The sequence below is a fragment of the Drosophila busckii genome, chromosome 2R (genome assembly GCF_011750605.1).
Source record: "Drosophila busckii strain San Diego stock center, stock number 13000-0081.31 chromosome 2R, ASM1175060v1, whole genome shotgun sequence".
Classification (NCBI taxonomy): domain Eukaryota; kingdom Metazoa; phylum Arthropoda; class Insecta; order Diptera; family Drosophilidae; genus Drosophila; species Drosophila busckii.
Window position 1 is genome coordinate 3,370,332 of NC_046605.1, and position 20,665 is coordinate 3,390,996.

Sequence of the window (20,665 nt, forward strand, 5' to 3'; positions counted from 1 at the left end):
CTTGCTTGCAGCCACTTGTTAGTTGTTGTAGATATTTTTAGACATTACGTTGCATTACGCCGTTTATAAATAGTTACGGGCCAGGCCAACAACAAGCAAGCGCATGAGCATGGGCATTTGATTTTGGCTTTTATGGTTGCAAGCCCCACACACACAAACACAGTTTAGTCGCTATAAATAATACTATGCCGATTCTAGTTACAATTTTTCATGTTAGTCCTTGCAGCAGAGTCTGCAATCAGTAGACAATAAATTGATATAGATATAGGTAAGCAACAGCGTTAAAGCTTAAAGCAGGCAGAGCTTAAAGCAGGCAGAAAATTAAGCATAAATAATGTAACTGAAGGTGAAGGCAGAGAACTAAGACTAAGGATCAATACTTAGGATTATACATTTAAAATAATTCGCTTAATGCTCGACTATGAACAGTCGGCAAATGAAAAGATTTACTTAAAAGAATTTAAAATTCAAAGCTAAATATTTTAAACTTCATGCAATTTGCTTCTATTTCTTATATGCTTAAGGCTTAAAACATTTTCTTTAGCTTTAAAACATAAAAGATTTAGTTTTATATACTTATTTGAATTAATTTCAAATGATTATTATAATCATCTTCCACCCTTAATATTCCCATTCCAAACCAACTCCTCGCAGAGGTCTACCCAAACAACATAAGAGGCTATGAAATTAACAAACAAATTAAAAATAAGAAATTAGAATAGCAAAAAACAAAGCCTGAAGGCCTTTGTTGCAATTTAATTCTAGGCTACAATTAAAAAAAATAAATTAACAAACATTTGTTGCAGCCAATTAGATCTGCCTGGCTGTTCAGTTAGTAATTTTTGAAATAAATAAAAGAAATTAATAATTAAGAGTCTGGTCTGTTATAATGCGCGTCAAGTGCCCGAAGAGCATTAATAGATAATGGAATAAAATTGTGGTTACTATAAATAAACCCAAGCAGCATTGCTTAATTTAATGGCAACTAATAAAAGCACTTAATGCTATAATAGACACGTGTTTGCTGCCTCCGGTTGAAGCGGCGCGCATATGCAATCAATCAATTATATGCACTTGAGCCGCCTCCAGCAAGCTCTTGGGCATCCTGGCTGCGTCTGTCTGCACGTCTCCCTCTCTGCCTGTCTGTATGACTTGCAAATTGCTTGGCAACTTTGTTGCGCAAAGAAATCTGTTGATGGTCACACAACCGTTTGTTGATGACAACCAGGCAAAGCAGGCAACGGGCCAGGCCAACAAGCAACAAATGGACAACAAACAGTCAAGTGAGCAGCAGCTTGTTGAGCTTGTTGGCCGCCCTGCCCATTTGAAACACAAGCAGACAGCCAATTAAAAGTGCCAGAGAGCCAAGTTTAGAGTTGCAGTTGCATTTAAGTTGCTGTTGCATTTTTTTCTTCTTTTTTTTGCTAGCAAGTTCTTTTAATAATAGCTTTAAATGGTTTTTGCACAATCAGATTGCATGTGTGTGTGTGAATTCCAGCTAACTAAATGCCTCTAGGCTAACTCGTTGCAGCAAAGTGAAATTCAATAGAACTGGCCAACAGCCAGCGCAGCATCCTGTCTTGCCAACAACAACAGTAAACACGCGTGGCAATGAACAGCGCCTGCAATTGCATTGAAAACAAAAACGTGCAGACAATAAGAGTTTGCATATAAATAGAGATGCAGATAGACTGAGCTCTGAGCTTTATGCAAATAGCAAGCGGCTGTGGCTCAAGTGTTGAAAATCCTGCGCAGTTTTTTGCTTTTATTTTCACTTTTTTGTTTGCATTGAAATGAAAAGTTTTTTGTGTCATGCCGGAAAATGTTTGGCCCGCTGATGAGTTTTCCTTTTAACGCAACAGCGCATAAAATATGCTTAGACAATAGACACATATAACCCACATAAAAGACTAGGCTGAGTTTATAAATTTATGCAAATGCTTACATTGATTTGTGTAATATTTGTTGCTATTGTCAGCAGAGCTTTAAACTGTTATATAAGCAAACACGCTTTACACGCTTTAATTGTAACAACAGTTGCCCAAAAGCAACAGCCAAAAGCCAAATAAAAGCTGACAAAACAGTGATAGCAAAACAGCAAACAAAAAGAAATGCAGTTAAAGCGCTTATTAAGGTCAATGTTAATGCCAGACGAACTGGAGAGCAAGAGAGACGCACAGTTGAAGTTATAAGAGAGTAATCTATATGCATAAGCAATTGCTTAGACGCTGTAGAAAAACATGTATAAAGGGCTAATAGAGCATAGAGCATAAACGAAAAAATGCACAAAGGTCTAATAGTTTATTAAAAGAAATGTGACTAATGCCAAAAATAAAAATGTACAAAGTTCCAATAGAGTTGTAGCTGAATAGACCTTTGTTATTATTTTGTACAGCGTCTCATTATATAGCTTATAATAATAGAGCTGTGTCAAAAATTAAATTTATGCTTCATTTAGTGTAGAAACTAAATTAATGTAGTCATATTTATATGTACACACTATCAAAAAGTCGGTTATGAGCAGCTTTAGCTTTAGAGATATAATTGATACTATAAACTATATATAATATGTACAAATTGCAGCGTTATGCTAATGTCAGTCTTTATAAAGTCTCAAAAAGTCGTTTGTGCTCAGCTTTACTTATCAATAATTTATGCATAATTTTTTCATGCGTTAATTGCACTGTTTATGCCTATTTGTTATTAAAATTTTGTAATTATTAATAGTTAAAGCTTAGTTATGAGCAATTTCCCTTCTTCTGCAATTTCGGAAGCTGCATTATAAATAAAATAAGCCTAGCTTGACATTTATGTGCTCATAATTTGCAATCAAAACAGCAAAAGTAAGGCTCAATAAATTAAACAACGCATAAAATATATATAATGTGCTTACAGTGGGTGTTAAGTGAACGTGCTCAACAAAAAAATAAAACACTGCAACCTCGCTTAGCAGCAGTTCCTTAATAAATTTCTACAATTTATGCATTTTCATTTTGTTTACTCTATGCAACAATTAAGCTAATAACAATTTCCTTTATATTTTTTACAGCTGGTACTTCCGCAAAATCAAACGCATTGAGGCTGAGAAAAAACTGTTACTGCCAGAGAATGAGCACGGTGCATTTTTAATACGTGATTCCGAGAGTCGTCACAACGATTACTCTCTATCAGGTGAGTGTTTATTATTAATGTTGAGCTATAAACATTATTTAATGCGCTATTGAATTTGCAGTGCGCGATGGTGATACAGTTAAGCACTATCGCATTAGACAATTGGATGAGGGTGGCTTCTTCATTGCCAGACGCACAACATTCAGGTGAGTTTTTTATTAAAAATACACTTAATATATTTATTAATAAATTTGTACAAAACAGAACGCTGCAAGAGCTAGTGGAGCACTATTCCAAGGACTCTGATGGCCTCTGCGTTAATCTTTGCAAACCTTGTGTACAGGTATGCTATCGATATATCGATAACTTTGTCGCCAATTCATTTTTATATTTTAATTTGAAACGCACCTTAACGCGCATTAACAACGACATCAACATTACATTATTATATTTTCATTTGTTTGCATACTAACTTTTTTGCAATTCACAAATAATAATAATGTGTTTATCTTTATTTAATATACTAACGAAATTATTTAAATTACGACAAACAAAATAATAAATACTAACAAATAAAAAGACAAATTCATTTTCGGGTATTTTTGAGGTACGATTTATTTAGTAACTAACTAAAACATGTTAAGTTCAATGTGTGCGTGTGTATACGTGTATGTGTGTGTGTGTGTGTGTGTGTGTGTGTGTTAACCACGCCAAATTGTTCAAGCATATCCATTTTTAATACCAAGCACTTCAAACACCCAACGCAAAGTACAAAGTGCAAGCTTTCAAATATATATGCAAAGCAACTAATTATAGCAAAGATTTGAGTTTAATATACTTATATAGAATATGAAATTAAATATAGCGTGTTGCTGCTGTCTGAAGGGCATGCTAAATATTTAAGCAAAATATTATACACTTTCAAATTGTTTATGAGTCAGTTGCTTGCAAATTAGAATTGTCTAGCAATAGGAATTTCCATTCAACTTTGCTTAAAAAATTTTCTCTCTTAAATTGCTCACTCCCTCGCTTGCTCTCTCTACCTCTCTCTTGCTTTCTTAAGCTCCATGCTGAGCGCTTGATCTGCATTGTGGTCAAGGATCTACACTAAGGCATTGCTTATTAAACAGCGAGCACAGTAGACAGTCACACCTCAAGCTGTGCGCAGGTTTCTTCAATGCTCATTTGATATATTTGCTGTAATAATTATTCATTGAACGCTTGCACTTTGACTTTGCAAATTGTACAACCTCTTAGCAACTTTTTAAACACACCAAACACACACCAAAATTATGTTAACAGTAAGCAAGACAATAACTAAATGTCTTTCACCACATTCCATTGCTCAATTGGCACACTCATTTAAAATTAAATTTTATTATGCACAACAAGTTTAAGCGCCACTAATATTTTGCTATTTATTTGCGCATTAGATTGAGAAACCTGTGACTGAGGGCCTATCGCATCGTACACGCGATCAATGGGAAATCGATAGAACCTCACTGAAGTTTGTGCGCAAACTGGGCTCCGGACAGTTTGGCGATGTATGGGAGGGTCTCTGGAACAATACAACGCCTGTGGCCATCAAAACGCTTAAGTCAGGTAAGTGTCATGCTCATAATTTCATTTAAAGTATTTAATTAACGTTTTGTATCGCTTCTGCAGGCACAATGGATCCCAAAGACTTTTTGGCGGAGGCACAAATCATGAAGAAACTGCGTCACACCAAGCTCATACAACTCTATGCTGTCTGCACTGTTGAGGAGCCCATTTATATTATCACAGAGCTAATGAAGCACGGCTCCTTGTTGGAATACCTGCAAGGTAGAGAGCACACACACACACAAGCATCACAAACATATATTTAACGCTTAAGCATTAACACTGAATGCGCTTACAAATTTGTCATTTGCCATTTGCTGATTGTGCATATTTGTCTTTTTTTTTAATTACTTGTAGCTATTGCAGGCAAGGGACGTAGCCTCAAAATGCAAACATTGATTGATATGGCTGCACAAATAGCCGCTGGCATGGCCTATTTGGAGTCACAGAACTACATTCACAGAGATTTGGCAGCGCGCAATGTGCTCGTGGGCGATGGCAATGTAGTCAAGATAGCTGATTTCGGTTTGGCAAGGTGGGTCAAATGAATTCCCAACAAAATTTATATATTATATTAATTGTATTTGCTTACAGACTTATCAAGGAGGATGAGTATGAGGCACGTGTGGGTGCGCGTTTCCCCATTAAATGGACTGCGCCCGAGGCGGCAAATTATAGTAAATTCTCTATTAAGTCGGATGTTTGGAGCTTTGGCATTTTACTCACCGAACTGGTTACCTATGGCCGCATACCATATCCAGGTATACTGTCAGCTTTTGCTTTTACTTTATTTTATTAATCATTCTTAACTGTTTTGTTAGGCATGACCAATGCTGAAGTATTAACGCAAGTCGAGCATGGCTATCGCATGCCCATGCCACCAAATTGTGAGCAGCGTTTGTATGAAATAATGTTAGAGTGCTGGCACAAGGATCCCATGCGTAGACCCACATTTGAGACGCTGCAATGGAAGCTTGAAGACTTTTACACATCCGATCAGAGTGACTATAAGGAGGCGCAGGCTTACTGATAAATGCTGCATGCGCCCGCCAGCAGCAGCAGCAGCAGCAACAACATTAACAACTGCAGCAGCAAGCGCCATAAGCAGCTGGCGGAGCAAAGCATTTATCATAAAACTGAAGCATGAGCCACCACCCAATCCCCACCACCATCCCCCACAACACACGTCACTCCTCCAGCACACCACGGACAATTCTTATTTAGTTACTTACGTTTACAATTTTTTGTGTTTTGCACAGTTTGTTCTTTTCTTAAACAAATGCAAAAAATATGTGTGTGTAAAGCATAAGAATTACATGTTATTAGTGTTTAAGCTAAGCAGGCAGATTTACTAGTATATAAGTCGCGTCAATGCATACATACATATATATTCAAATATAAAAATGCATAAAGTCAACATTTATGTAGCGTCTATAAAATTTATCTATATATCATTTTAGTTCATAGCAATTAAACACAATATTTATGATTTTAGTTAAAACATTACGTGTCTTATATTCAACACACACACACAAACACACTTACATCTCAAAACATAATCAACGACATATATATGCTTTATCTTAAAAAAACAAAAAATCTATTAATATAAAAAGCAACAACAACACACACACAAATGCTAGAGCAAGTACTGCAATGCAATAAAATTAAAATTCATAATTATTAATGTTATACATTTTAATTGTAATTTTAAATGCATTAAATTTTATATTTAAAAAGTATAAAAACACAAACAATCACACACATACGAACGAATCCATGTACATTTAGAGCAAAACTTTAAAAATAAAATTTATCAACATAAATTATACAAAAAAAAAAAAAACAAAACATTGCATATATTATTTTGTTGCTTCATATTTTATTTTGGCATTTTTTTGTTTGGTGAGTATTTGTTTATTTTTTGCGCTGCTTCATTTTCATTTATTTTAGCCACACTGTGCAATATTGCTTAACTAAATCTAAATGTTTATATACTACGTACAACTAAAACTAGCAAGCATCAATCGAAGGCTGATTTTATAATACTAAACTTAGTATGATTTCATATACAAATCAAATAAATAATACAATTAGTATCTTTTCAATTAAATGTTTGCTTCAAATATGCACAATACATAAACGTATATAAATATATAAAAGTTCACAAGCTATAATGTGTAATCAAAATATTAGAAATGCATTTCCAAATACATTTAATGTGAAATATACGTATAATCTTTTTAATAGCACTTCAAAGAAAAAACAAAAACAAAAAGCAACAACAGCATTTGTAATTAGAGAACATGAAAAAGTTTATGTAAGCATAAAAAGAAGAAAATATATTACAATGTATAACGATTGCAATAAATAATGCTATAAACATAAATATAAAACAAAAAGTATTTATAAAATTGTAAATGACAATGCGCAAATATGATGATATAATAAAGCATATACATATGTATTTTTTAAAAATAAATTGCGTTTGCTTTTTAAACTTTTTATGTGCATAAAAGACAAAATAACTACTAAATATGGGTGTGTGGATATATAAACATTGCCTTTAAATGTGGTCAATTGTCGTTTATGTATTTGGTCAAATCGAGTTTGGTTTTTCTATTTATTTTCGAAAACAAACGCATTTGTAAGCCCTGCCTAAAATGTAGTTTAGTAGTTTGAGTGTGTTTGTAAATGTTTTGTCTGTGGAGTTGGGCACTATGGAGTCAATGGCCACTACTACTGAAAAAAAAAACCCAAAATTTCTAAATTGATTTACATACAATTTATGTATAGAATATGAATCACATTAACTAACTAACTTACTAATCTTAACATGAATAATCAACATTAGGTTGACAACAATTTAATAGTATGATTACACTTTTCATATATTAATTCTAAAGAAACTATAGAGTTTAGTCAGATTTCTTAAATTAATAAGCTATTTCTTACTTTAATGCTGATGTCATTAAAGCCCTTGGGCTTTAACAGCTCTATTGGCTTTCTTATCAATCAATTTATTGACCACGTATTACACACTATTTCATCAAAAAACAATTTTGATAAATGTAGAAAGAAAAGTGGCCAAATGCCTCATAGTGCGGCGCTTCCCCTTGACATTGGTGTATGTGTGTGTGTGTGTGTCTATGCTGCTGGCACCCCCTAAATAGGCTGCCCGGCTAGCCAGAAACGGCTCAGACAAACAAACAAAATACAAAAAAAAAACAGTCACACACAATGCCACTTGATATCCCATACAATTTCAATTTCAATTTCAAACATTTTGCTGGCCTGAGTCAGTGAAGCAAAGCGTGCGCCTTTGTTTTCGATTTGCAGTCTGTTGATTAATTCGGGCAAGCTAGTATGAATGTACAAGCTCAGACGCACACACACACTCAGACACACACACACATACATGCACACATATGTTTTGCTATGTGCTGATAGCACAACATTGCCTTATAAGGTAATAACAGACTTGCTGCTACAGCTGTTATCGCAAATGCCGCCTCTTGCAATCGATCAACTTGTAAATGCCGGCTAAGAGGCGTGGTCAGTGATAAGGCGAAAAAATCACACACCCCGCATGTGTGTGCGCCATAAAAACATAAACACACACACAGTTGTACATATAAAAACGGCTGTTTATCAATACTTCCTGCGAAATGAGTATGTTTATTTTTGGTAAAAAAAAAATAATCAAACCACACTGTGCCTTAACAGTCAGTCATATATGCACGCATACTTGCATACTTTATATATAGACGTCTTATCGCCCCATGAGTGTTTGTTCCAATGACAAATGCATATCTATAGCTTACTCATTGCAATTATATAAAGAAAAAGCAATACAGTCAGTCCATAAGAAAACTATCATGATTTTTTTTTTCTTTGTATCTACTTTTCAGTTCTTCAGCGCTTTTTTATTTCAGTTTTTAAAGCGGTTACAAATATGTATGTTTTATATAGTATATTTAATAAATTTACTTTTTGTGTATGTTTAATACATAAGTATTTTAAATTAGGAATGTTTTACGTTTCAATGCCAAATATGAATACTTTTACATAATACCAATGTGCGTAAGGACTTTATAAATTTCAATTGTTTAGTACACGACATGGACAATTTGCTTATGTTTGTAATAAGTATAAAATTGTTTGCTTGCTTTAAAAAAAATTAAGTTAGTCCACTTTATGTGTACTCTGTTTATGCCACCAACCCTCGCACTCTTAGATGTTCTTGTTGTTGTTGTTATAAATAATGTGGTTATGAGGCGTAACACAGACAGAGCCACGCCCAGCTTAAGTGCTAGCTGCTTAGAAGCATTTACGGTGAACAATGGATGGGCCAGACTCATCGTATTCCTGCTTGGAGATCCACATCTGTTGGAATGTGGACAGAGAGGCAAGAATGGAGCCACCGATCCAGACGGAGTATTTGCGCTCTGGTGGTGCAACAATCTTAATCTTCATGGTGGATGGAGCCAGGGCAGTGATCTCCTTCTGCATGCGGTCAGCAATGCCTGGGTACATAGTGGTGCCACCGGACAGCACAGTGTTGGCATACAGATCCTTACGGATATCCACATCGCACTTCATGATGGACATGAAAGTGGTCTCATGAATGCCGCTGGCTTCCATGCCCAAGAATGAGGGCTGGAACAGAGCCTCGGGGCAACGGAAACGCTCATTGCCAATGGTGATGACCTGTCCGTCGGGAAGCTCATAGGACTTCTCCAACGAGGAGCTGGATGCAGCGGTGGCCATCTCCTGCTCAAAGTCCAGAGCAACATAGCACAGTTTCTCCTTGATGTCACGCACGATTTCACGCTCAGCAGTGGTGGTGAAAGAGTAGCCACGCTCGGTCAAGATCTTCATCAGATAGTCGGTCAAATCGCGACCAGCCAAATCCAGACGGAGGATGGCATGGGGCAGAGCATAACCCTCATAGATGGGCACAGTGTGGGACACACCATCACCAGAGTCGAGCACAATACCGGTGGTACGGCCAGAGGCGTACAGAGAGAGCACAGCCTGGATAGCCACGTACATGGCGGGGGTGTTGAATGTCTCAAACATGATCTGAGTCATCTTTTCGCGATTAGCCTTGGGGTTCAGGGGGGCTTCAGTCAGCAGCACTGGGTGCTCCTCAGGAGCCACACGCAGCTCATTGTAGAAGGTGTGGTGCCAGATTTTCTCCATATCATCCCAGTTTGTCACAATACCGTGCTCAATGGGATACTTGAGGGTCAGGATACCACGCTTGGACTGTGCCTCATCACCGACATAGGAGTCCTTCTGGCCCATGCCAACCATCACACCCTGATGACGGGGGCGACCCACAATCGAGGGGAAAACTGCACGTGGTGCGTCATCACCAGCAAAGCCGGCTTTGCACATGCCAGAGCCGTTATCGACAACCAAAGCAGCAACCTCTTCGTCACACATTTTGTTGATTGATTAAGTTTCTGCAAGTGGAAAAAAGACACACAATTGTTACACTAAAATCGTTAACACCACCACTACGCGCACGACATTACCTTTTAAGGAAATATAAAGAGACGAATATCAGAATTCACTGAATTTAGCGCTGCACGAACTTTGCACAATGACTGACGCTTCACAATTAAACCGACGCCTACTTTTTCTACTGTTATATATACGGAGAACTCGTCAATTCGGGGTAAATTTGTGGAAGCAGAAATATGCAAAAAGATAAAATACTAGTCAAAAATACCAGTTAACGGCGCTTTAGATAATCAAGTATCATCCGAGCACTAACGCATTTTTAAATTGGCGGGTATGCAAGATAGCTTGGGCAATTTGTTTACGGTTATATCTAATAATTCGCCTCGCGCTTAAATTTATAAATGGCGCTTTTTTTAAATTAACGAATAACCATCGTTAAGGCAAAAGAAAATTGTGCCATCCGGTCACACTGAAGTTCAGGAATTAGTTCCGTATGCAGCCCTGGACAAAAAGATTAGGAGCAAAAGTATAGCGAATTTAATTAGGCACTATTAATACATAATAATGGCCGAATTGGTGAAAGGACGGCTGCGGATAGCAGCGCGCACGCCGCCAGCCAGCCGAGTCGGAGGCATTTGTTGTGGAGCACGAAACAGATCCAGAAATCGCCGAGGCCATCTTCACAATATTGAATGACAGGCAGCGTAACGAAGATCTGGTTCATGACATTTGTCAGCAGTTGTTGGCCTTTTATCGTGCTCCCGAGGTGACGTTACACAAGTTTCCATTACAATTCCTACCTGTGTTAATATACACGTACCTGCATGCGGTATCCGCGGGCGACAAAAAAGCGTCGCGAGGCGTTGAAACGCTGCTCATATGCATTTATAACGGTGAGGTGTCCACCGATGATGGTGGCCAAAAAGTGTTAGCATTTCGCATGCCCATACTGGCGCAAATGTCCGTGTACCATGAACTAAAAAATTTGCCCATGACCGATCTGCGGCGATGGGAGGAGAATTGCAATCGCGAAGTCAAGTGGGGTCCACATTTGCGCATTGAATCCATTAATGCTCAAAATCGTATGCGCATAATGACTGCTCTGCTCTTCTGCTACAACCAGGAAGTGAGTCTGACGCAAAAATCATCGCTACTCCACCTGTGCCGCGTTACATCGCAGCTAGTCAATCAAGGCTTTACCACCAAATCTGGGCATGGACATCGCATGAGCTACGGGTAAGTTGCGACCAGTATCTACTGCTACTTAAGCTAATGCACGTTTTATTTATAGCTCTGATCCAGCAACGGGCGCTACTTTTCCCAAGCCCTCTTCACCCAGAATACCGCTCTCTGCCTCATTTTTAATAGAACTGGTGCATGCAATATACTATGCCATGTTCAATGGCTATGGCACAGTTGCCATACAGACGCTGGAGGATATTCACAATCGTGCCACCTACGAAATGTATACGGAACTCATATTGGTTACAAATGCAATAAGAAACTCGCTGCATGCGAATCCATCGGGTCAACCAAATGATGGTCCCATGGGCCTAAGCGTGGCGCTAACACCAGCCACAACAACTGTCACGACTTCAGTTTCTAAATCCATGATTACAAATGCATCATTCCGCACGAAAAAGTTACCCGATGATATACCCATACAAGTGCAGGATCTCACGATGCCACAGGCGCCGCAGCAGCTGGCCAGCGTCACAGAGGAGGCGGAGCCGGGTAGCAAGGAATCGCCATCAACTAAAGAAAGCAGCGGCACGCGAACTTCCATAATAAGACCCAGTATGGAGGGCATCAAAGCGCAGGCACACAAGGCGCTTATTGCGGGCTTCAAAAAGTCCAAGGACAAAGATAAGGAGAAGGAAAAAGAAAAGGACAAGGAGCCACCAAAACCACCGCAGCGTAAATTCGATAAACATACGCAACGCAATTCGCTGCTGCAGCTGCAATCCCAGACCACAGATGCAGTACAAGAGTACGAGAAGAATCCATTGGCAGTGAGCAAGTCCAAGACATACGATGCTGTTACAGACGTGCAGCCCAGCGAGCTATTGCCCATGCAGACGCTGTCGCTGATCAATGAGAATGGCAGCAATAGCTTCAGCATTGATAGTGACATGAATGATGGTCATGCGGGGCATGCGGCTGGGGCTGTGCCGACCTCGCTGCATAGCAATACGGCTTCCACCATTACCAGCAGCGATATGCTGACCAAAAGCTTTGATTCCAGCGTGGAATTGGCGCACAGCAATAGCAATGGCGCAAAACTGAACGCTGAACATGGCCTGGAATAGGCGTGGCATTCCGAGTTCAATATGCATAAACCAATTAGCCAAAATTCAAGTATATACATATTTATTAACATAATTACATTCGCACGTTACCGTTTTGGGTATTAACTGATGAACAAAGTTGAAAATTTTGAGAGCTCAGGCCCCAAGACATTATCGTTGGCTGGCTGGCGCTCTTTGAACTGTAAAGTGTATAATTAATTGTACCGCAGTAATACTTAAAAATATTTAAATTTGTTAAATTTTTGATTGTCACACTTAGTTGTTCGTATTGTATTCTAATTGTTGGTAAATTGTACATTACTAATATGTAACTTGTTTAGATTTAAGTGTTTAAAGTCCCACACTCACATAAAAGCTAAAATATATCTTAAAACTAAAAACAAACAAATATATATACAGTAAAGTCTCGATAATTTAGGCCTTGAAATCACGTTCCATTGTAACTCCGAATACTATGTAATCTTTTCCAATTCAGATTTGCTATATACTTTTTGCAATTAATGGAATTTAACGGCTTTCTGACAAACATAATGCTGCAGATTATCAGGATTGTACTGTATATATATAGTCAGGTGCAGAACTTAATGAATTTCATATTGAATTTACTTGTCTTTATTTTTCTTGGTCAACTTGTTGGCGTTACTAAATGTTGAGCAATTGCAACATATATATACAATACATATACATACATATATACACTATATATACGTAAGCCTAATACATATATATATATATACAAAATGGTTATTGAACGTTGACTTAAACCAAAATGTTATAATTACTAAAATTAAACTTAATGTATATTATACACACATAAATACAAAATTCTATGATTCATCCAACGGCTTGCTAAACTTGCCCTGTAGAAAGATGCGTGGCACATCGATGCCTTCCTTTAAATTGAGTGTGCGTCGATGCACATAGTTATTGTTCAGCACCTGGAATCCCTGGCTGCTAAACAGCTGCGCTAGCTGCTCCTGCTCAAAGTAGTAGCTGCGTGTGCCATCCTGACGCATATAGAGATTCTCTGCAATTTTATGTCCTGGCTTGAAGCGCAATTGTGCCATATCATACAGTCCATAATCTCTGAAGAGCACTATGCCACCTGGCTTTAGCAATTTCCACAGATTCTGCAGCACCTGGGAAAACTTGTCTGGATGTATAGCTGACAGCACAAATATCATAGTACAAACATCTAGACTGTTCTCTGCTATATGCTCGTGCACCTGTTGCGTTGTTATATCGCATTGAAACGCTGTGATGTGCTTAGTATCGTAGAGCTCATTGGCGCGTACGAACTCAACGGCACGTGGTGAAAAGTCGCAGGCATAGAAATAAAAGCCTTCTTGGCGTTCTTCCTTCAGCTGTTCCTCCAGCAGTGGATATACTAAGTTGCCAACACCGCAGCCAACCTCCAAGAGCGAGCGTTTTTCTCCTTGCGCTGTGCCTAGCAGCTCTTGGAACTCACGCGTTGTCCAATGCCGATCCTTAAAGAAACGTGTTTCGTTGCGTTTGTAAAACAAGTCCCAATGCCGCTGTGCATCAATTTCCAGCTGTTTTGCTTTGAACTCAGACACCATGCGCTTGTTCTGCTCCTGCAGCTTATCCTTTTCGTCTTCCGAAAGCTCCTTAGTATTCGCAGTTATAATATCAGGCTCCATTTTAATATTAACCGCGTGCTTTATTTACAATTTAGTAAATGTTTACATTTTTAGTAAAACAGCTGTTTTGCTATTGCCGACTGTTAAAATGGTATAAAATGTTATGCTGCTGTTAAACTGCGCTGAATTGTTAAACATTTTCCAGCATTGAATGTTTTGGCGCCATTTAAACAAAAATAATCTCTTTATTGTGCTGATCTTTAGTTGATGAAGCAAAACAAATTAAATATACACAAGCATTAAAATTAAGAGTATAACAAATAACAAAATTGTTTTGAAATGAACCATGAAGACATTGCTTTGATTACTTTTGGTCATTGCGACATTATCTGCCCATTATGGTGGGCTCATCGGCCATGGCAAGCTCATCATTTGGCGCCTTGGCACCCTTTTTCTTGCCGGAGTACCAGAGGAACATGACACCGCACATAATGTTGTCGACAAACGTAAACCAGGCCAAATAGACGCCATAGCCATAGCTGCGCCAAAAGAGATAAAAAATTGTTTATTATCAGGTGAGTTTGCTTTTGTAAAATACTCACGTTAGTTCCGCGCCATCCGGGTAGGCATAGAACAAATGATCCTTGGTGTAGTCAATGGACGAGAAGAGCACCTGCAGCACCACCAGCGCTGTGGAGGCAGCTACCAAGTGTATGCCACCAGCAAGGCGCTTGAACATATAGCGCGGATTCATGAACGTATAGAAGGAGAACACCGCTCCCAAACTCATGACGAAGAGCGTAATGCAGGCAAAGGATGCCTGCGTGCGTATGTAATCTGCAAGAGGGTACCAAGCCACTACCAATTACAAACTGCGAGCAGATATAAAGACAAAGTACCTACCCATTAGCTCATCATCAAAGCCAGGCTCATTGCGCAACGTATGCGAGTTGGGAAACATGTCAATGTACTTGCAACGCGAGTAGGGTATATAGCTATAGTGTGAAGTCTGTCCACCCTTTTTGGGCGGCAGCGGTGGCACTAATATGAGTATAACACGCTCCTCGTTGAGCACAAAGGCGGGTATGCCTATGTCGCGTATATAGGAAAAGAGTAGCCGCACCACGAGTGGGTAACTTGTCCAATCGCTAAATATAGACTGCTGCGCCACCTCCGGGATAACATAATATGACAAGGTGTTATTATACTTGACCTGCTGCAGTGCCGAGCCAAAGGTGCGACGTTGTATAATGCCCGCCACATCCAGAGGATCAATGGGTATGGGTCTTAGAGCGGTAGCATTGAACTCGCGCTGATTTGCGTCCGTGGACATGACCAGCTTGTAAAAGGCGCTGCGAAACGTTTGGAACTCCTCCTCCTCACCGCGTGCCCAGTGCGCAAACATGCGACGTCGCGCCGCTTCAGTAAAATTCGGCGAACCATCGAGTTTTTCCTGCGCAAACTGTTTGATAAAATCCATGTGCGAGAGATTGCGCTTGGCATCGTTGATAAAGGACTGTGAGGTGTAGGACATGGAGCTAAAATTACGCACTACCTGCGCATTGGGCAAGGCATTGGGCACAATGGTATGACGACAATGACGCCACAAGCCCGAATGCGAGGACATAAAAAAGCGACGCGACTCTGGTATAAAGATGCCTAAAGAGAATGTGTGAGTAGCGAGCAAAGTGAAGCTTGCTTAGCTGCGTACCTGGACCGCCAGCTATAATAATCCAATGGTCAGTGGAAATGGCCAATATCCAAACAATCAAGGAGACAACCATTAATATGCTGCAGCCAAGCAGCACACGACGCTGAAACATATAAGCTTCCATCAGCGGTCGGCGCGCCTCATCGCGGCCTATGGTGGAGGTGGAGACGTCACGTATCATAATTCACAGTGCAGTGTTTATGGGCTCAGCTTTTGTACTTGGCTGTGGATTGGCCACTGTTTGCGCTCGCTGAACGTTGCCGCTGGGAAATCCACACGCACATGGGACACGGGCAGCACACGTTCCTGCTTGTTAAAGAAAAGTAAGAGCAGAAAAAAATTTAATTAATTTGCAGTGCAAAGCACTAAAAGCAATTTGGAGTCACATTGCGTATACGCAATGCTAAACATATTTCAAAGCGAACCACACAACTATAAACACATGTATGTGTGTGTGCGTGTGTGTGTGTGTTTGTACTCATCGTCGTCATAATTATAATTCAGCAGGTGTTTTTTTCTGAGCGCAATTTGTGCGATTTTCATTTAGCGCTGTGTTTTTTTTTTGTTGCTCAGTTTTTATTTATTTAGATTGTGTGTGAATTTTACGTCTTGCGTGCGGCTATTTTTAGTTTGCCAGGCTCAATATTTAAAACAACATATTTTATGCACATTTGTCTGCCAGCCGTCATTAATTATGCTGCTGCTACTGCTGATTTGGAGAATTTATTTATTTACATGTTATTCTTGGCATTGTCGCTTTGGCAACGCATAGAGCGTATTATTACCTAGCTGTATATAGTGTATATATAAACGTAAACGTATGCCACGTTTCTGACAGAAATTAAGCAAATTAGTTGAGGCATTCATAAAACCTCTGAGGAATTGCCATATATTATATGGCAACATTATAATAATGTTAATGCTTGCAAATAATTTTTGAGTTTTCAAAACATTTTATTTGAAATAAAAATCTTGCAAATATTTTAGCCGCATTTACGTGGGCGACAACTAGCTCAGAGTAGGGGGTGCAGTGACTGGTACGGCATGCGTGCAAAATGGCCATCCTGGTTGTCAGCTAAGTACACAACGTATAAAATATAATATTTACATATACATATATTACATATTTAAGTAGTATTTTATTATGTCTGTGCACACGACTTGAGTTGCTTTGTTTTTGCGTCGCATTATGTCAACTAAATACAGTGAGCACACGCAGTTAGCGCTCACTCTCTATTGCTCTTGCATGTAAGCAAGGCTCTCAGCTTAGTCGAAGCTGCTGACTACTGTGAGCGTTCAGTCAACGATCAGCGTTCAAGCTGTGCAGATGCCAAGCCAAGTCCTCCTTAGTGAATTTTAGTTTTTTTTTTATCTAGCGAGCTATCACTGTATTCAAAAATGTTCTTTTAATGCTTTTTGACTCGCATGCAAAAATGCTGCTGGGCAATTATTGTTGGCGCTTTATGTCGCTTTGTTGGCTGCACGGGGGAAAACCCAACAAACAAAATAAGAAAATTAATTTGGCTTAATTCATTGCCTTTCATTAGCAGCAGCCCCAAAGTCCAACGCATAACAATATTTCTATTTCAAATGAAATGCGACAAATAATGAAAAGCTTGCTATACTTTGTTGCTGGGCTATTTATATTTATAAAAAATAAACATTTGCAAGCTGCAGTTTGAAGTGGCGTCAGTCAGATGGTAAATGATCTTAGCCAAGAGAGTGAGAGTGAGTGAGTGTGTGTGGGAGAGAGTGTGAGCGAAAGTTCTTTGTGCTTATTACACGCGCATTGATTTATGCGCGTCTCCTTTGTGTGTTTTTTCATTTTTATTTTCTTTCACTTTACGCATTTAACGCGTACACTTGCCATTTGTTTTAAACAAAATAAATTTGTCTACAATTTCTTTAGTATTTTTAGACTAAGACGTACAGTTAGCTCGAGGTAATATGACAAACGTTAATTTCTCAAACACAGCGCTTTGTCTTCAATATATTTATTTGTTTTTGGGGCAGCGCACATATTGACACTTCTCAAAGCCAAAATATATAAATTTTAGACAGTTGTAAATATATCTATATATATTAAAAACACTGAGGAATGTGTGCGCTAAATAAATAAATTATGCATACATTATATTTATTTTTATTATAGCATATTTTTAAGCAGAACAAATACACACACACACACACACACACACGCACAGACAGTTGAGCTTGTGGCAAGAAGAATGCTCGTGCCACACATAACTGCCAATTTAAGATTTATGATTATATAAGTGCACTTTATAGTTGGGCCGATTGCAACAATGTTTACCATTAAAGCGCTCGATCTGGCAGCAAGTTGTAGTTTACGTAGTATTGTTAAAAGTATATTTGTTTAAGTGGAAATCTTGATGAGCACACTCGCCAATAGTTTAACCACTATAAACCAAAACGATAAGCTATAAACGCCAATGTATCAAAAAAAAGTGCAAGTGCCAATAAGACAAGCAGACGGCGGCACGAATGCTACACGATAAAAATCAAACAATGCACACACAATAAAATCACGCGAGAATCAAACGAGAGATCAGTTCGCCCAAACGCGCGCGCTGCCCAAAATTGTGGCTCGCCTGTTGCAGAGCACAAGCATAGACTGACTGACTATTACGAGCAGGCACGCAGTCAGTCAGCCAGGCAGTCAGCTATATACAAGAAAAACAAAGGCAAAGCCAAAGACAAGCGGCAGTGACTGCTTGCCAGCCTGCCTGCCCCATTGTTGCTTAGCCGGCGGGCGCTGATTTGTGAGCGTAAAAATGGCTCGCAACATAAACATAATTGCGGCGTGCTACATACACGCGTGTAGTAGTATATAAAGCATAAAAATGTTTATGTATATAGGCGCGCCAGAGTTGGGGTGGGTATAAAAATAACGTATACGCCATGCCAGCCACCTGCAGCAAGCGACTGCAAATTGTCGCGATTCACTGCGTCATCGTTTTAACTTTAATTACGCCATTAAATGGCAACAACTCTCGGCCAGTGCGTAAATTTAGAAGAAAAAAACATAGATGAATTTAGGCAGAGCTCTTTTTTAATGCTACACAGCCACGGGCAGCTATTTATATATACAATTTACATATATATGTATATGGTACACTACATGCTATGCCAGTCCAACAGGCAGTCGTTGCCGCATGCCAGCGCATAGAGCTGCCTCCGCTGGCGTCTGCGATTTGCGGCTATTAAAAGTTGACAACGAGTTTGTGAATATTGTTAGATCTTTTGGCATACCATTAGCGCATCATTCAGCGAAATGGTCGTGCCAAGCATATGACGTCGTAGCTGACCACTTGTTATGGCTTTTGGCTCACACAGTCTCCCTCGTTATTTCTATTTAGCTATTGCTTTTTATCTGTGATGCGTAATGCGCCCATGTCCAGATTCAGTTCGCTTAGTATATCATTTGGCGCAGCACCCTGCATGGTGAGACCAGCAATCACTTGTTGCGCTTCCGGGCAGTTGATGCAGGCATTGCGTATAGCCAAGATGCTCCACTCGCGCATTACTATAAGCAAAAAATATAAGTCTTTTGTGTTAAAATATACAGTTTACACTCACATGGATTACGCGCATCCATAACTGTGCATTCCAGCAGCGTGGGCAGCAGCTGTGTATCCAAGCAATAGCCACGATTTGCTGCATTCTCATAGATCAGGTTTGCCGTGCAACGCACTAGCAGCGTCTTGAGCTCATATGAAACCTTCTGCTCATAGTCTGCATCAATATTGGAGTTTAGCGCCACATGCTCCAGCTTGGTCATTGGTGCATCCACACAGCAGGCAGCGCTAGTGCCACTCTCCTTGCCAGCAGCAACTACACAGCGCAGCAGACTGCTAACATTAATAAAGAGCGACTGATCCTCAACATAGTAACGAGCATACTGCTCAGAGCCGCTGGCGCTGGCTATAATACGCAGCAATGTATGCACTTCACGTGGATGCAGCTCATGCCGCAGCTGCAGCGTCTCGCGTAGCATGCAATCCGATTTCATTTTGAACTCCTTAGCGAAATGTTTCAATAGCAGCGCATTCAGCTCACCATTGGGACTGTTTTCGCGCAGATAATGCGCCACATAGTCCAGAAAGGCTATGCGTTCTTCCACAGCTGTCAGACGCTGATAGCAGACTATGCAGGAACGTGCTTGCTGCACTATGTACAGCTCCAGCATAAAATGCAGATACTCAAAGTTGTAATCCGAGCGAGCCTCAATTACCGCTTGCCACAGACGCACACAGCTATGGAACACAAACTGCTCACTGATGATGCTTGTGCCTAGGCCCAGGTAAATATTGTACACTATCATAAGCAACACATTGTTGGAACTGCCCAGTGGAGCAGCATACACCTGTTCTGCAATCTTTTCTCCATAATTAGTCCAAATAATCTGTTGGGTGTTGGCATTGTTTACCACACTGTTGGCAAACACCTGCAGCGCTAGCGTGTGCAGCAGGCGCTTTTCAGTTCTCATAGACGCATTAAACACAAGTGCTTGCAGCAATTCCGCAAACTCCGCATTGTGTGCCAAAGTTTGTTGACTGGCGGCGCTTTGTGTGAGCAACAGGCGTAGGCTTTTCAAAATCGCTGCAATTTCCGATTCATCTTTATTTATATCTAATCCTTTTAGCTGCTGTAAAGCTTCACTTGTTTGCTGTTCCTATAATATAATTTTGTTTATGGTTTTATTTAACAAAAAAGAAATCAAAATATTTACCGGCTGTTGCACATGTGCCATTTCGTCGATAGAAACTCGATATTTTACTATCGCTGCGGTAGATCTATCGCTGATTACCCCAGAGTCACTATAAAATACCTGTGTA

At 39.5% G+C, this 20,665-nt stretch overlaps 6 protein-coding genes across 13 annotated transcripts in view; 2 read left to right on the forward strand and 4 right to left on the reverse strand.

The window, feature by feature from the left end:
* Positions 1-6,351, forward strand: part of LOC108596956 (tyrosine-protein kinase Src42A) — a 34,025-nt gene extending 27,674 nt beyond the window's left edge. For 2 of the 6 annotated variants that reach the window (XM_017983200.1, XM_017983197.1), the window contains 9 exons: positions 3,050-3,171; positions 3,233-3,317; positions 3,376-3,454; positions 3,692-3,718; positions 4,545-4,713; positions 4,777-4,935; positions 5,071-5,248; positions 5,308-5,474; positions 5,535-6,351. In XM_017983200.1, coding sequence (XP_017838689.1) covers positions 3,050-3,171; positions 3,233-3,317; positions 3,376-3,454; positions 3,692-3,718; positions 4,545-4,713; positions 4,777-4,935; positions 5,071-5,248; positions 5,308-5,474; positions 5,535-5,743 — 1,195 coding nt within the window. In that variant the 3' untranslated portion in view covers positions 5,744-6,351. The remainder of the gene's footprint in view (positions 1-3,049; positions 3,172-3,232; positions 3,318-3,375; positions 3,455-3,691; positions 3,719-4,544; positions 4,714-4,776; positions 4,936-5,070; positions 5,249-5,307; positions 5,475-5,534) is intronic. The other 4 variants (XM_017983201.1, XM_017983199.1, XM_017983198.1 and 1 more) reach the window with 3 other exon arrangements.
* A 2,446-nt stretch (positions 6,352-8,797) lies between these two features.
* LOC108596191 (actin, cytoplasmic A3a) lies at positions 8,798-10,362 on the reverse strand. Its single transcript, XM_017981705.1, has 2 exons — positions 10,257-10,362; positions 8,798-10,184 (listed from the first exon to the last, which is right to left on the reverse strand). Exon 2 carries the CDS (start codon positions 10,162-10,164, stop codon positions 9,034-9,036), a length of 1,131 nt encoding a protein of 376 aa, XP_017837194.1. The 5' UTR covers positions 10,165-10,184; positions 10,257-10,362; the 3' UTR covers positions 8,798-9,033.
* A 316-nt stretch (positions 10,363-10,678) lies between these two features.
* LOC108597758 (hyccin) lies at positions 10,679-13,204 on the forward strand. Its single transcript, XM_033293260.1, has 3 exons — positions 10,679-10,711; positions 10,787-11,421; positions 11,477-13,204. Exons 1-3 carry the CDS (start codon positions 10,679-10,681, stop codon positions 12,492-12,494), a joined length of 1,686 nt encoding a protein of 561 aa, XP_033149151.1. The 3' UTR covers positions 12,495-13,204.
* A 50-nt stretch (positions 13,205-13,254) lies between these two features.
* On the reverse strand, positions 13,255-14,175 carry LOC108597759 (tRNA N(3)-methylcytidine methyltransferase METTL6). The gene has a single exon (XM_017984470.1). It carries the CDS (start codon positions 14,153-14,155, stop codon positions 13,322-13,324), a length of 834 nt encoding a protein of 277 aa, XP_017839959.1. The 5' UTR covers positions 14,156-14,175; the 3' UTR covers positions 13,255-13,321.
* Positions 14,176-14,355: 180 nt separating this feature from the next.
* LOC108595077 lies at positions 14,356-18,460 on the reverse strand. Of its 3 annotated transcripts, none has more exons than XM_017980224.1 (5): positions 18,121-18,460; positions 15,807-16,112; positions 14,999-15,754; positions 14,698-14,953; positions 14,356-14,634 (listed from the first exon to the last, which is right to left on the reverse strand). In XM_017980224.1, the coding sequence occupies exons 2-5, from the start codon at positions 15,985-15,987 to the stop codon at positions 14,481-14,483; spliced, it is 1,347 nt and encodes a 448-aa protein (XP_017835713.1). In that variant the 5' UTR covers positions 15,988-16,112; positions 18,121-18,460; the 3' UTR covers positions 14,356-14,480. The 3 variants fall into 3 exon arrangements, with proteins under 3 accessions (XP_017835713.1, XP_017835714.1, XP_017835715.1); XM_017980225.1 differs by having other exon boundaries at positions 15,807-16,115; XM_017980226.1 differs by having other exon boundaries at positions 14,358-14,634; positions 14,698-14,932; positions 18,121-18,458.
* Positions 18,461-18,878: 418 nt separating this feature from the next.
* On the reverse strand, positions 18,879-20,663 carry LOC108596507 (ataxin-10). Its single transcript, XM_017982347.1, has 3 exons — positions 20,560-20,663; positions 19,407-20,502; positions 18,879-19,353 (listed from the first exon to the last, which is right to left on the reverse strand). Exons 1-3 carry the CDS (start codon positions 20,578-20,580, stop codon positions 19,187-19,189), a joined length of 1,284 nt encoding a protein of 427 aa, XP_017837836.1. The 5' UTR covers positions 20,581-20,663; the 3' UTR covers positions 18,879-19,186.
* Between the last annotated feature and the right edge of the window lie 2 nt (positions 20,664-20,665).